The 17,054-nt window shown below is 37.9% G+C and overlaps 1 protein-coding gene across 5 annotated transcripts in view; it reads right to left on the bottom strand.

Annotated features, from left to right (window-relative positions):
* LOC133123400 (rho guanine nucleotide exchange factor 9) overlaps positions 1-17,054 on the bottom strand; it is an 86,548-nt gene that overhangs the window by 41,365 nt on the left and 28,129 nt on the right. Inside the window, exon 1 of one of the 5 annotated variants that reach the window (XM_061233858.1) lies at positions 11,995-12,152. The exons of 2 other annotated variants lie outside the window; for them this stretch is intronic. In XM_061233858.1, coding sequence (XP_061089842.1) covers positions 11,995-12,006 — 12 coding nt within the window. In that variant the 5' untranslated portion in view covers positions 12,007-12,152. Of the gene's footprint in view, positions 1-11,521; positions 11,579-11,994; positions 12,153-17,054 lie in introns of those variants that run through there. 2 more of the 5 variants (XM_061233860.1, XM_061233859.1) reach the window with 2 other exon arrangements.

Here is a 17,054-nt window from a genome sequence, read left to right as displayed (position 1 = left end):
TTCCCACTGGCAATTTCTCACGCAATGGCCATTGAGATCATTTCAGTCATTTGATCATTTCATTTCTATATGTTACAAATTTAAGTTAGTGGAGGGCCTGCCATTCCCGGGCTGTATGGAAAAGTATGCACAGAAACCACAGAAACCTATGAAAGAATCGAGTGTTGCGAGTACAGAGACGCATAGTGTGCATGACACATACTTCCGGCAAAGGAAAGTTTGAGCGGACTTCGAGCACGGCTGTCTTTGCTTGCATTTACTTTACAACAATGGATTCATGTATAAGTAGTGAAGTGACCAAAAAAAGGAAAAAGGAAACCAACATGGAAAACCACGCTGTTGTGTTTTGGAGCGTGTCCTCATGTCGTGGGGAACTATGGGAATCAGACCTGAATAGACCTGTTATGACCACCAGCCACCATGGGTGGCCACTAAATCCACCAAAACCAAGGAAATGGTACATTGCCACTTTAATATCAAACTGTCTCTTGTGCAACATCAGTAGCGGGATGATTAGGTGGCCTAATGTAGACAATCAATATGTAATTTTGACCAGGACACCAGGCTTAACAATCTCACTCTTTCTAAATGGAATGGGGCTGTTAATGACCATAGAAGGCCAGGACCTTGGTTTAACGTCCATATCAACATAATGCCATTTTCTACAGCACAAAATTACTTTTTATTTTTACTTGGTCCAAAAAGAAGAATTCTACCCACCAGCATCATTTCCAAAAGCACAATTGTTTTCCAAACCAGTTTCGCTTCAGCTGTTTGAGGGCTGCTAATGAATGCACCTTATTTCTGACTCTGACCCTACTCTGCCAGAAAGTCTAGCTAGCTTATGTAATGTGACCTGAAATGTCCAGGAAAATGGCAAAATACAGTTGGAAATGAGGTATAACTGCCTTTTTTTGAGGTGAGAAGAAAATGGGATCAAGCCTCCGCAGCTAACCATAGAACATTCTGCTGTGAACTGGAAAGAATATACAGGTGGAATTTGTATTACATCGCTTAGAAACAAGATGAATTGGATGGATTTGGACTGTGTGACTGCATGTATTTAGGATTTTTCTGTTTCGACGAGGCTCTCCTTCCCCTGACACCATCCACCCCTGAATATTAGCACCCATTTTCTACAGTGAGTGTTCAGTATGTGTAGGTCACACGTCGGTGAATCCCACCCCACTTTAGTTTTGTCATGCCACCTCTTTTCCAACCCTGGACTCTGTGCCACCAATTACAACCCTGACCTTAACCCACAGAAAAGGAGGCAGAGGATAGCATCAGACCCCATACACTGCTCTTCCTTGTTTTTTTTGTTTCTGGAAAGAAACGAACAAGGCTCAGTATAGTTCTGCAGGTGGTCAGAGAGCTCATTAGACAGGATCTGCTGCTCAGGATCATTTGTATTCCTCTGAAGCGGGTTTTTTCATCCACCGGCTGTTTTCGGTGCCCGTTCACCAGGCGGAGCCCCCCCCCCCCCCCGCATTCTCCGACACACAGCATCCTGAGGAGAGCCCCATTCCAATCTCACCCCAAAAACTGGCACAGGCAGCCCTGGAACGGCACCAGAGTGCTCAAGGTCCTGATGTTTTTCGATACAAAGCATCTTGTTTAGTAGCACTGATCCAAGCACAGCTGGGTAGTTGCCCGGATCTGGAGTGATTCAGCGTTTCCTTGTAATTTTATCTGTCTATGATACTCATTTTATGACATGTTATTATGTCTTCCTCCTCAGCCTCTGAATAAAAAGTCATTTATATTCAAGAAAGCTGGTCATTAATTAGACAGGATGGCCTTGCAGAACATGAAAAACATACTGCAAGGCATAGTTGAGTATTTATGAAAAAACTAATAAAGAAAAATATATAAGCTTGGAGACTGACATCCATCAAGCATATGCTTGTGCCTTGTAGCCATATGCACGTATGACAGGCTAGCTCCACTACTGGCTAGTAGAATTATGTCAGGACTCTAAAACTCATGAGTATGTACACTAAGTGTGTAGTGCTCTGTCTTGGTCCAAATCTTCTCGTGTGTGCATTGATGACTGAAAGACTGAAATATAAATAATCTGTGAAATATGTTGTTATGTGTGGGGTCGCCCATGTTTTCAATATTGGTTAGGATTTGAAAAATCCTGCAGTCCGCACCAGGCATAACTAAGGCTGTTAACTAAAGGTTACACTTCATACTCTGATGTCTCTAGTAGTTATGTTACACTAGAGCCCATGCAACTGAGGAGCTCCTGGGAACAAATAGCCTCAGCTGTAATGTCAACAAAAGCCCCTTGTTTTATATTCTTTGCCTCTTCCCATCAAAGCATTTTTTTTCTTGCTGGCAGAATTCCACATTGATATTTCTCGAGCCATTTCTAAAAACAGAGATTTTTTCCAAAATGCATGGCGTCAGATAACAAATTCTGATATTCTGGTGAGAGTTCACAAAAATATCAATAATCTCTAACATGTGTTGCAGTAATTGCTCCACAGCAGAAATAACAACAACCTTTGACAGGTCAAGTTTCACATCACCTGGCCAGAGTCTCACACAGCTCTTTATATAAAGACAAGTGATCAGCAATGCACTTGTAATTTTGTAACTTGTAAATTTGGTACAATTCATCACAGACATGCTCAACTTCTCATAACAGTATATGAGTGAATCACATAGATCAGTTCGTGCATTGAGCAGTCGTGACTTCCTGGCATTCTTACAGTTCCTCACACATACTATCACCAGCTTGTGTCTCGTCTAAACTAAAGCACACAATACATAAAAAAATATAACAACCAATAATCAGACACAATAATACTTTCAACCTAACGTGTTCTGTTTAATGCATACAATTGAAAAGCTATTGCTAAAATATTCTGTGATTTAAACTGCTGTGGACTCAAAATGTAATTGCGCGACTTAACATTTTCATGTGATTACATCATGTAATCTGTGCCTGAAAATATATATTATGTATAAATTACTTCATGTAAAATGGGCATTATGGACAGCTAGAGAGTTGCTATACAGCCCTTTTTATCTTAATCTTAAAAATGTAAGCCATTGGCTAGGCACTTTTCATCCTGGTTTTGCTGATAAATGCACTGTATCATCAGTGGGGTAAAACCACTAGACACAAATGAGTTCCATGAGGGATAGCAGTTTAAAATATAACCTGGAATTCCACAAATGTGTCAGTAATTGGCCAGCTCGACCCTTTCCTCTCCATCTTAGGTGATGCAGTCAGTGTTCTGGTATTAAAATGGATACTGTACAACAGTATGGAAGACATGTGCTGATTTTGATAAATCATATCCCTTTCACCACGGAATTTTAAAAACATGAAAAGTCTTCTTCTATTTGTCTTTGTCTTCTGCTTCTTCTTCTTCTTCTTCCTCTTCAGTTGACTGCTTTATTTTAAGCTTAATCACCTAAGACTAGACATGTACAGACCACTTCAGGAGACCACACTGTAGACAATTCATGAATACTGAGGCAACCCACAGGATCTCCAACAATGGAGCCACTGTGATTCTCTATTCCCGAGCCCAAGTCTATTTCTCCATTGTTATGCATTGAGCTTTGCAATGCACTGGGCAACAGTGTCTGCTATTTTGCAAATTAATTCTTTCCATCATCAGAAAACATCAGAAATATGAGCAAACGCCAGTTTTTACACTATTAACATACTGTATACTCAACACAGTTGAGAACATATTGCAAGTCTTTTAGATGCACAGTTACACCTATGAGCAAATTGGGAGCACCTGGCAGATACTTTTCTCTTACATGGAAATGATGTCTAAGAATCAGAGAGGCTGGCAATTTCTGCAGCATTACTTTGTTCTACATTATATTGTCTTTTGACTCACACATCAAATTCACGAATCATGTATCAAAAAGTTTATTACAGTAAGCATATTGTTTGGCATATTTGACAGTTTTTTTCTTATTTCTCTGCCTCATAATCACTTCCTTGACTTTCATTGGCACAACGCTGGTCCTGATGTTGACCTATGCCAATAACAGATTCAAAAGGCATTAAAATCTAATCAAGATTGAAGGTTAGATATTGAAAGCTCACTTATACCTGTTCCAAGGAAGCAATGGAACACACCTGAGTAACAGAAACATTATGAAGCCAATTGTCCCAAATCTTATGGTGCCCTGAAAGTGTGGAGTAGGTAGTAATTTCCACGTGCTGAAACCAAAATGCCTAAAAATACTCTTTAACCCCTTCATGCAAGTCCCCAAGTGGCCATGGCACCAGCTTCATGAGACTGCTCTGCTCATGAGACATTCAGTACTCCAGCGAGCAAACTACAGTATGAGTGGGTGCTCTAGCTTCATTAGGAAGCAATGCACAAGGACATCCTGTCCAGTCTTAGGTAATTGTACTTTTTTACTGTAATTAGTATTATGGACAATTTGTATTTTTAAGTTTGTATACATGTACTTTCACCCAATTCAATTTCAGAGAAAAATATCATACTTTTCAGTCCTTATATTTTTAATTTACTCCTTCAAAGTACTTGTTACAAATTTCATAGGTCCAACCGTCCAACTTTTTCTTCTCTGGCCAAAATTTCAATCCCTGTTTTTATCCAATCAAAGCCATATCAATGGTTAATGAACCTGCCACACCAATTCTGATTGTAGTCCAGACCTGAGAATTCAAACTTTGAACATTTTAGCAAGTTATCTGCGACATTACATTCCAGTCTGATTCCAACCATTATACGGAATTTTTATGCATGGTAATGACTAAAAACTCTTAAACTAATGTGTAACTGATGTAATCTAAAATAACATTGAGCTCATTTCAATGCAAAAACAATGTGCCCTCTGTCCCTTAATTCCAGCCTTGTATATCCCTAGCAATTGAAAAGTTAACTTTTGACTGTGTAATACTTAAGTACATTTAAAAACAGATACTTTTTTATTTCCACTCAAGTATATTTTTGGCTGGATACTCTAACTTTTAATTGAGTGAGATTTTTACACAGTACCCGTACTTTAACTTAAGTATCATTTCTTGGTAGTTTTTCCATCTCAGTTAAACAATAGCATATAACAGTATGATACATATGAACATTTGTACCACCAGAAATGAATATTCAGTATGCAATTGAGAGTCCTCTGCCGTATTTTGAAATGAAATGTACACATAGTAATATTGGTTTAAAAATAGGCTTTGCAATAGCCTAGTCATTCTTGAAATGTTCAACATGGCAGTAAAACTTGGATCACTTGATCATGGCTCAAATTTGGCCATAATATCCGTATTCTTTAAGAAAAATAAAGACCGCACATATTGTGCAAACTGCAGATCCATTTCTTTAATAAATTCTGATGCCAAGCAATATGCAAATGTTCTAGCTAATCGCATTGATAGATATATAACTAAGCTCATACATCATGACCAACTTATGCAATGGTTCTCACAAATAATATTGCTCTCCACAGTTCCCCATTTCTAGAGGCATTCATCAGAGTTGTCCACTTTCACCCCTGTTTGCTCTTTCCTTGGAGCCACTGGCTCAGTCAATTCCCCAATCGATATCCATCAAATTGATAAGTGTTAACAATACTCAACATAAAATATCCTTGTATGCTGATGATGTCCCGTTACTTATTACTGATATTACCACTTCAATACCATATATTCAATCAACTTTTAATGAGTTTAGTGCTATATAGTGATACAAAATAAACTGGACAAAATCTGCAATGATGCCCCTTAACTCAGGGATAAGTAAAAATGCCCTGCCCTCACATATACCACATATTGCCATGAACAACTTTGAAAACATTTTTCAACAAATAGAGACTGAAGTCAAGAAATGGTCCCATCTTCCAAGCTAGGGTCTCCATTAATAAAATTGTATAAAGTGGACATGTATACATTTCCTTGCCTGTATACTATGTATACTATGATTCAACGTCCCCCTCCCGATAAAGTTCATACTCTAATGTCAAATTTTATCTGGAAAGGCAAATGTGCCAGAATTAAATTAGAAACAATAGAATGGGAAAAGTGATCTGGACTGCTTTCTTTACCCAACTTTTAATTTTATTGTTGTTCTTTTATTTTACGCTTAATTACAACTTGAATAGATCTTAATGTGTCGGTCTCCTGGCGACCTATTGAAGAATGGCTGGTATATCCCCACAGACTTCAGGATGTAATCCAATCAGCTATTCCTCTGCGACAAGCTAAATTGTGTTCCGGGCCCATAATCTCATATCTTCTCACAATTTCGGAAAAAGTCAAGAAACATACAAAGACCATCTGCAAATGGCATTTTGCCACTCCCATTTTTCATATCTATATGGGTCTGTCAACTAGACGAGTTAAGATAGTTAAGATTACTCCCATGATTGCTCATTTTCTCAATGGAGAACACAGGGAACTCATACATTTGCTGATATTTTTGTGCAAAATGGCCTCCATGTACTCCAGGATTTCAAATCATTATATGATCTACCTGGTACATAGTAGTTATTTTTACCTACATTTGCACCTGGCAATGAAAACTTATGGGGTCCCCTGGGGAACACAGATTCCTACACATGCAATACATGCCATCCTGGATAGGAAAAATATATAAGGGGTATCTCTTCCCTTTACACACTTCTACTTAGAGCCTCTTCCAAACCCCTTGCAATCCAATCATGAAGATAAAGGTCTATCTACTAGTAATGATGTCATTCTCGGGGATACCTAAAAATATATCTAAAAATCCTGACCTTCGGCTCATACACTACAACATTCTTCACAGAACTACAACATTCTTCACAGAACACCGAGAAAACATTGCATCATGAAGCTCGCTCATTCTCGCTCATTCTCAGTCCTCAGGGGCACAACAGTGCATATGTTTTGGGATTGCCCCACTTCACATAAAGAAAAGGAAATAATGTGTTAAAATGTTTTGTATTGAAATTGTTTTGAATAAAAACATTTGATTAAAAATAATAGCAAAGTTAGAAAATCAGTAGTCAGGCAGCCTACTAGCTACATAAATCTGAGAAAATTGTGAAATTGAGCTGTCTTCATCATGCCGTTCTATAATTGCAAACCAATACACGGTAAGTGTGAATGACAAACCAATAGATGTCAATGAGAGTCAAGCAATATGTATGCGAAGCAAACCAATATAGATGACAATGAATCCAATAGATACGTAATTAACAAACCAATATAAGCATCAATGATAATCCAATATATGCACGAGTAACTAACCAACACATGCATATGTCAAATGAATATATATGTGAAGCAAACGCAAGTAGGCATATGAAACCAGTATACCTGATAATCAAACCAATAGTTTGTAAATGCCAAACAATATAAGAGCACAGTTAAAAACCAATATGTGCGTGAATAACTAACCAATGCATACTTAAATAAAACCTATATATGTGCAGCAAACCAATGTACTTGACAATCAAGCAATAGCAGACCGATATACCCCTGAATGACAACTGTTAGCCTTTGATAATAATGCTAGGCATGTTTGTATCGGGGGCTAAGTAGCTGTTAGTATAGGAGCACGGTAGCATACCGAAGGCAATAAAACCAAACAAATTATTACATATTTAAGTATGTCTTTATTCTACCTTATTTTTTTAACTACCAGAATATGCAAATATATACGCTTTATAATGGTCGAAAATTTCTGAGGTGGTTTTGGATTGGTTTTTGGACCCCTAGATATCCTAAAACCCTATGCTGATGAAAGGATAGTCATTCCCACTTGGAAATGATGCAGAAGTGAGTTTCATAAGTCAAAACAGTTGATTTGTAGTAAAATATAAAATGACTCTCAGTATTTAATTTCAAACTAAAGGAGAACAATTTCATTTTTGCATTTTCACCTAGATTTCACCTAAGCACTTCATACCTAAATTACAAAAATAAACTAAGCTATATGTGAAGCTTACACCTGAGTTATAAAGAGTTATAACACCTTAAATAGAACACCAGAACACTTATGTAGGCAAGGATTGGACAGATATGGCATCTGCACGTAGGGGTTAATGAAAGCACTCCACTGTAACCATCCAGAAATGGTGTGATTATAACTCTAAAATTGTTACAGATTCAAATGAAACTCACTCTATATCTTTCAAAAGTTTGGAATCACTAGCCCCTTTTCCACTGCAGGAATCATTTCAAGAACTCAGGAACTTGTTTAGGAACTCAAAAACGAAAGCCCTGTTTCCACTGGAGGAACTAGAGCCAATTCTGGTTACTGGGGTAGTGGGGGATGGTTCTTGCACCCCTTTTTAATCCCTGCTCACATTGTATTACCATTCTTAGTTACAGGAACTATGCAGTGGAGCTAGCAGTCCTGTACATCGCTGATTGGTCAACCACAACCTTCTTGTGAATCATCTTTTGCCAAGCGAACAAACAGCCATATTTAAATGCCAGGTAGTGGCAAATTAGTTTAGAAATGTGACAGAAATTAATTTAGGACAGATTACCAAACTACCAATATGACTTGACGTGCTCACCAATAAGTAAGCATTTACTTGTAGCAGCATATATTTATATATATGATAGCACAATTGTTTTCAGCTGTGCTTAATATAAAGGGAGTGATTTCTCTAGTACCAAATTAGCACATAAGCAATACTACTTAAGGATGAGGTGACAGAGTGTGTTGTTACTGGAAGAAAGGCTGCTGAAAATGGGGCTTTGCAATAAAGATTCAGTTGTTGTTTAGATCAAACATCAGAATGGGAAAAAAATGTGATGTCAGTAGAATGATTGTTGGGGGCAGATGGGGTGTTTTGGGGGGGGGATTATTTTGATGCACAAAAGTCTCTAGAGTTTACAGAGAACGTGCACAAAATAAATAAAAACACATCCAGTGAGTGACAGTTATGTGGGTGAAATATGCCTTGTTAATGAGAGCGGTCAGAGGAAAATGGCCAGATTGGTTCAAGCTGACAGGAAAGCGACAGTATCTCAGATAATCACGTTACAACAGTGATATACAGAGGAGCATCTCTGAACACACAACACATCAAAAGTTGAAGTGGATGGGCTTCAGCAGCAGAAAACCAATATGTCCAAAAAAAGTCTAAACGTACCTACTAATGCGTCAAAAAACCACACTCAATATGTAAAGTTTACACACATAAACAAACAAAAAAACACTTTGGAGTGGGAAGTAATCTATGCTATTTCAAGTAATTTTGTTTTCGCATGTGAAAGTTGTAGATCACATTGGAAGAAGTCAGTCACGTGATTTTGGAAAAAAATTGGAATTTTACGCTTTCATGTCACGTTTTGTTTTCGCATGTGTACATTTTCATTCAGTGAAAATGTTCAGCGTGCATGTGACATTTTCTTTTAAATCACATGTGAATACCTTAAATTCATATGTGAAATCGTGATTTTAAATGAATTAAAATTTCACAAGTTTTTTTCGTGAGGGAGAGGAAGGAATGTTTTGTCAAAAGAAAATGCAAATACCAAAGGTCATGCGTTACACTGCTAAATAAATCCACATGCATTCAGCTGGTATCCCAGCAACACAAATAAAGATAAAAAAACATTCTAAGTGACTGTAATCACCATAGCATAACAGTTGCAATAAGCATAAGAGCAAGTTGTTTGGAGAAAAGAGAGCTCTTTTCAGCATTGCAGATTTTTTCTGAATCTCTAGCCTGTCTGGCAAAATGTTATGTAATAGGCTTATGCCCAGAGTATGAAGGCCAATCAAAGTTGCTTTGCTTCAAGCCAGCAGGAAACACACGCAAACACACTCACAAATTGCAGTGTGTATATATTCTGCCTGATTGCTGCATTTTCTTGCAATTTTGGAAAGAAACACCTGCTATGAAGTATTTGAAGAACTGCAGAATTAGCCTGAATATCCAGAGAAAAGCAAAAATGCTCAATGTAGAAAGATCTCTGAAAACAAGCCACCCCCTCCCCCAAACATACACACAAAACCTCTCTCTCTCTCTCTCTCTCTCTCTCTGTCTCTTACACACACACACACACACACACACACACACACTAAAGCAACAATACATGATCCCAATGTTCCGCTCGACTGTGTTAAAAATCGGATTCACCTTTGCTACATGTTCCAGAAAAAGGGTATATTTAGCACCACATGCAACTGCATGTGACAGCACCACTGTCTGCATCAAATATGCATGCCAATGCTCTACTACAACCACCCGCATTTGCCCTTAGACTAAGATCTACTGAATGGTCCTGAGAAAATCTATGTTGTCAAATCATAGATAGTTGTAGACTATATATACATAAAAATATCTAATAATTATATATGCACAATATCAATGCAATATCACAATGACAAGACATCTTTGAAAGTGGTTCATTTTGGTTTGACTGTATATTGATGAGGATGAGGATATCCTTTGGGTAACTTATGGGTTTTCTTCACACTTACCAATTTTATATATGTGAATGTCTTTACTCGCAGTATTAAGAGAATAGTTATTTAAGATACAGGTTTTAGGCCTAATCGACGGAAAGAAATCTCAACCAAATTAGGCAAAACCCAAGATATGCAAGCTATCATAGAAAGCTCTCATTTTTATTTACAACCTGGGTCTGCATGGACTTAAGATGTGATCTTATTTTTGGATAACAGAGCTCGGTCACAAAAAATAGTTCAAGTTCTACTGCAAATGCATTTACTTTCAACATGAAACATGTGAAAATAAAATATGGACACCAAATTGGGTTAAAAATACTTGCTGGAAAAGAGAGCCAACTTATTAAGCAATATAATGATTAAAATCTTTTTGAGAGGACTGTACAGCAGTATTGGCAGTGTAGCATATTTATTATGGCATCATAGACTTGCTACGTTGCTAATCAGAAACACCCCCGTACACACCCGCACACGGTTCAATATTTGTAACAACTAAAAGCACCCTTTTTGGCTGCCAGGAACATCCTTTGACTAGATCATTTTCACTTTTAAACCAAGAGAGCAGAACCAAACAATACACAATGCTATATAATCACATCTCTGCTTTTCTTATTGTACAGCGTTTCCGTAATAATACCACATTGATATGTGATAGCCTAATCTGGCATGGGCCTAACTCATAAAAAGACAAATTTGCCAATTAGGCTACAGACTATGCTCCGTTTATGTGAGGAGACTAAGCATGCAAATCAGATCAGCATCTTTGTCGATTACCACAAAATAACAACGTCAGGCCACATATTTGTTAGATCATGCGAATGATATTGAATCGATTCACAATACGAATACATATGAAATAAAACATTTTATATGCACAATATAATCTGCACACAAACGAATTAACAACACAGGGAGGAGAGAGATAAGAGAACGAACACACACGATAAAAAGGTGCGTTATGACAGCCGTACCACAAGCGAAACCTAATATATGTATCACAACGACAACCACGACCATCACCTATACGCTTACAGACATATTAAAAAGACAAGACAGGACAAAGGATTTAGGGATAGATATAAGATACCAACGTCATTCATATCACTGTGTGGCCATGTCGGAGCGCTGGGAGTCCCCCCGCTCTGAGTGAACGCGCACTCGCTCCCTCACTTCCACTGTATAATTGCCGTATGAATCTCAGTGCAGGCAGGCAAACACTGGCCCAAGCGAAAAAAATCCATTTAACGAGAACCCAAGAAGAACATTAAAATGACGTTCACAATCAGCAGCCCCACGACCACGGTAAATACAACCACCGTTTGTACGTCCAAGGTCATGGTGCAATGCAGGAGACTGAAATAATCACGATGTCGGGCTGGCAGGTTGTTTTCTGTTGTCAACCTGGGTTCTGTGCAACTGTCCATACATCCACCATTATAACCATAGAAGGGAGGAAAAAAAACAATACCAACAGCCTTTTCTGTTCTCATATAGCTTTTCTTCTTACTCTTTCTTATCGTAGCTCATGTTTAAATCTCGCCAACAGAAGCATCAACATCCTCACCATCATCATCATCAGATTCAGTACCGTTAATGTCTCTTCGAGTCTAAACCCGGCGTCCGCTGGTTTCCCGACTCGGGGACTGAAACGCAGTGAATACAGTAGATTACAGCCACTGCGCGAACCTTGACGTGCACTACTCTGACGGCAGCGCAAAGAAGCTGCGGCCGCTACTGCATCTCCCTGTGTGTAGCAGCGAACAGCAGTCTAGGCGGCCCCTCTTGAATGCTAATCAGTAACCGGCAGCTAGGCAGCGAGGACTCAGCCGTCAATCATACCAAAGGAGGGGGAGTCTATACAGTTGCACAGCCAATATGTAGCGATCAGGTCCAAAATTCCAAACCCATTATGTCATCGAGTCCCCGTTCAAAAAATAAATCTGACCTGGGTATAGTGTCCTACGAATTAAGTACTGTTTTCTTCTTATTATCCTAAATAAAATGTACACTTAGTAAAATAACACAATAAAACATATTCTTCTTCTCCTGCTTCTTCTTCTTCTTCTTCTTCTTCTTCTTCTTCTTCTTCTTCTTATTATTATTATTATTATTATTATTATTATTATTATAAACTTGAGAAATGTAATTCAACTTCTATGATAATGTATTCAATCTTTCATGACAGAAGAAATGTTCACATTTTGATTAACAGTACCAATCTACAGCTCCAGTCTACTGCTGTGTAGTCCCTCCTGAGCATACTTTTTATCTCCATCCATCTTTTACTTCAGCTCCAATGAAGTCTGAAACTGATGTATCGTTAAACAGCCGCTGGTTTCATTGGGCTGAAGGAACATATTTGCACACACTCGTGCACACACTCGCGCACACACAGACACACACACCCACACACACACACACACACACACACACACACACACACACGCATTCACACACTCACACACATTTCAAAAGGCTTTCTTTTCTTAGTCATTGCAATAATGTCATTTAACAGATTTCACAATGTAAAGTAAAAAGGTTGTGAAAGCAATACAACAGCAATTGTTCAATTCAACAAGGTTCATATAAACCTGCTAATGTTGCTACATTAAATTACAATAGGATACTTGTAGGGGGAATCAATTAAATAAATATTAATCCTATAGATATGTAGTCACATTGCCATCATGACCATATCTAATGTTAACTTCAAAACTATATTTCTATTTCTGAAAAATAACAAACATGCGGGGAATTATTCATTTTAACAGATGACTGTGCTAAAATGATATCTACAAGATATATACAAGATTATATCTACAAGAAATCTTAACTATAACCTTTGACCACAGGCCGTCATGGTCATCCTGTGGTTCCTAAATAAAAAGTCATTCAAGTGTCTTTCAAGTATTGTAAAATAAGAGTTTACATGAACATCCATTATATGTATACAGATGGTGTTGAATCAAATGGCATTAAATACAGTTTGACCTAAATGATACAAAATATACAGGAATGTGAGTCATCAAGATATCTGAAATATTTTGAACGTTTCAAACTTTTAACGTAAAATACAAATACACCAAATTTAATAGGTGTAATTTCTTGGAATGGTAACCTGCATTATTCTGGCCTTTTTGTTTTGGAGTGCATGATATGGGAATTGTAGGGCCAATATAATAATATTTTATTGCCCAATGATGAGGTTTACTGCCGAGGTCAATGCTGGTACCTATTGTACTTGTTTTACATTACAGCACAAATGCAAACCAAATCCAAGTGTCCACATTCATGGAAGCAGTAGAGGAAGAACATAGGCATGTGGAAAAAAATGTATACATTTTCCTTTTTTTAAGAAAATATTTAAATATACTGAGTCTCTGAACAGCTTTGCTTGTAGGTTTGGTTTGTAGAAGTGTTAAATAAAAAAAGATGACTGATTAAACTACTTTTTCAGTGTTCAATTTTCACTGAATTTACAGCATCAATGGCAAATAAAATGCATTGTCTCTCTGGTCCATATATCTTGGCACATCATACTGGTCCATCATATCAGCCATAATATTTGGTAATTGGCCAAACTGGTTAAAATGAGTTATTTACCAACTGATAACAACATTGAAAGACACAGTATAATGAGATAAAACAAAATAATTTATAGGTAAAGGCATACTATGCAAAAAATATTATAAAACAACCATGCTCTGTCATTACTGTTGTACAGGTAGCAGTTGAAATTGTACTTACCTCTAGGGTCTTTCAGCGAACTTATCCCTGGTTATGGGAATGCACTTTGTTGTACGTCGCTCTGGTTAAGAGCGTCTGCCAAATGCCAATAATGTAAATTACTATGACATACTGAGACATGTCTGTATTCACTTCTACCCAATACTTTGCTTGTTATCCATGGGCCTCTTCTGGGCATGGCATTTTTTATTTCTGTGCTGCATCTGACAAGCATGTGTCCAATACATTGAACTCATGCATTCTATGGTCCAATAGAAGGAGGGCAAGAGGAGACCTGTATGGATTGGCTACTACAGTGATGAGCTGGGTTTGCAAGAGATTAGCCGTAGTGGCTAACCATTAAGCAAGTGGCTGGCTAGCATTCTTTAACATTACAATAGGTAGCTGCCGTAATTAGCTAACTAAATTCAGTTTTATACATCAGCTGCTGGGCCATAATAGCAGGGGCTCACTGCAGAGTACTACTGTTTATATTTTTGGGAGATTCTACCTGATTATTTCCTCTCCTGGGCAGGGAGAGATGTCTGATGAAAATAAAAGCAACAATGAATTTATGTGTTTGTGAGTATGCATGTTTATGTTACAGAAGTGTGCTTCCTTCCAGGCAGGCTAGCTACAGCAGACTGGAATATACTGGTGTTAGCAGTGGCTAGTATCACCACTAATGACATTTAGCTAAATAAAAACATAAGTTAGTTAAAATGCTAGCTAAATGGCTTGTGTGCATAGCGACTAATATAGCAGATGTTTTATTAATCATATTAGCCGACGGTTTTCTGAGCAATTTGCGATCACACCATAGTCTGCAATGGCCAGAATCATCTTTGGGGTGTCGGAGGGTGGGGTTGAGAACATAGACGTTTATTCTATGTAAACAAAAGGCCAAATCAAGGCCTAAAATTCTGCATAGTTTTTGCCTTTAACAACTGCTTGCACAAAAATGTTTTGTGTTCTCAAAAACAAAACAAAAATCTAATTTGTAACTTGGCCATCAGTATAAGTAGACTCATAGAATGGGGCTGGTTTTGGATCTGTTTTCCAGCTGGTGCAGCAATGTACTTAACCTGAATTTCTTCAATAAAATATCCAGTCATATATGCATTGTATGTAAAATATTACAATTTGTACAAATGTACAATTCACTCTGATAAATGCCAACTTGGAATGTAAGCTAATATCAGAAAGAATAGAGCAAATATGTGTCAGCTACAGAGAAACTGAAACCAGAGTAACTTTGGCTTTTGAACAAAAAAAGCACCAGAGATACAGCGGGAATTATAAAGCCAGCTAGGAATGGTCCTAGCCATTTCATAAAAGACTCAATTTCAGTGAGGGATCACATGCAGGATGGCTTCTGACAACCCATCTTGACTCAAATTGCATTGCACCGTAAATTAATAAATACATCTGTCAATTATTTGAGAAACACAGTAAAACAAAAGTTTTCTAGACTGTCGGCTTTGTTTTATTATGCCACTCCTTCTGAAGGTCCTGCCCACAGCTTATAGATGGACCCAATATGCAGTTAGAGATAAAGGTCAACTTCCAGTTTTTAATCAATGGAAAGAGTTACTACCTATCATTTGATGCAATTTCTTTGCACCGGTGATAATAATAAAAAAAAATAGATGCATTGGATAATAATGTGCTTGAAAAGGCAGAATGATGCAAATGGTGTTTCTGGGTTCATACCATGTTCTGTTGACCAGTCAGTCCGTAAATGTGAGACTCATGTCTCTGAGAGTCCATTGTGTGATTATATAAGTAATAATCCTCGATGAGGTGGTCATTACATGGTTTTAACGTACGGAGGGGGGGGAAGAACCGGAGCGCTTATCTTTTCACTCTATCTTCACTCCAATTGTTTTATATGCATTAGGTGGAGCCAGCAGAGACATGGAGGGGCTTTCAGCCCTGCTGACAATGTGTGGGCCCTGACCTGATCCACCCTGTCAGGCCCCAGCATCGACATGACAGCTTTCAGAGAAGGGAAGTGCGTGTCTCAGACTCTGTGACCGCGCATCAGAATGCAGAGCTTTCCTTCCAGCTCATTTTCAATTCCATATCTGCCCTTTGAGGGCAAAGCCAAAGCAACGGCGAATCCAACAACTGTTCAATCAAAAAACAATAATTTATCATCATCTGAAGAAACTTTCGTTTTGAACAGTAAGGGTATTTTCAAATGAATCACATGCGTACTGCACATCCACAGTACAATTAAGCAAATACCTCTGAAACCATTCTTTAAAACTCAAACTAGACTTATGATAATTACAACTCGGCAAGTTCAGCAAAACTCAGTTGACAACAGCTAACAACACTCAGCTAACAAATATATAATATTTTTGACATGTAGACAGGATATTAATTTAGATATTTAAATCAGATATTAGCTATACACTTTTGATATAATCTTGCCAGCGTCATGCCAGTACTACAAACCATTGTTAATGCTAGAAGCAATAAAATAGTCACTTTCATCCCAGAGCAGAAAACCATATCTGAGCAGACCAATGGTGGTCAGAATAAAATCAGCACTACTTAGAGTAGTTCAGAGGGAGAATTTTCCCCCCATGTAAACTGTCAGGGGAAATTGTCACTAAAACCCCCTGACATGCACAGATTAGAAATGAGATATTTCATCTACATGTAAGGATCAAGAATTCAAGTCGAAGGTCACTGAGAACAAGAACAAATATACACACACTCATATTATATTCCAGCAATAAGTCCTGTCTGTACAACCTGATTATTATATGATGTTCATTCATTTACAAGGATCTTGTTTTTTTGGCAGACGGAAATGAGCAGAGACTGGATGGCTCTGTCAGGAGTTGGGGGGGCAGCCAGGACCACAGCTGTGAGGATGTAGCACAC

This window comes from Conger conger, chromosome 3, assembly GCF_963514075.1.
Source record: "Conger conger chromosome 3, fConCon1.1, whole genome shotgun sequence".
Classification (NCBI taxonomy): Eukaryota; Metazoa; Chordata; class Actinopteri; order Anguilliformes; family Congridae; genus Conger; species Conger conger.
Note: the sequence above shows the minus strand (reverse complement) of the source record. Positions and strands in the feature narration are given on the sequence as shown.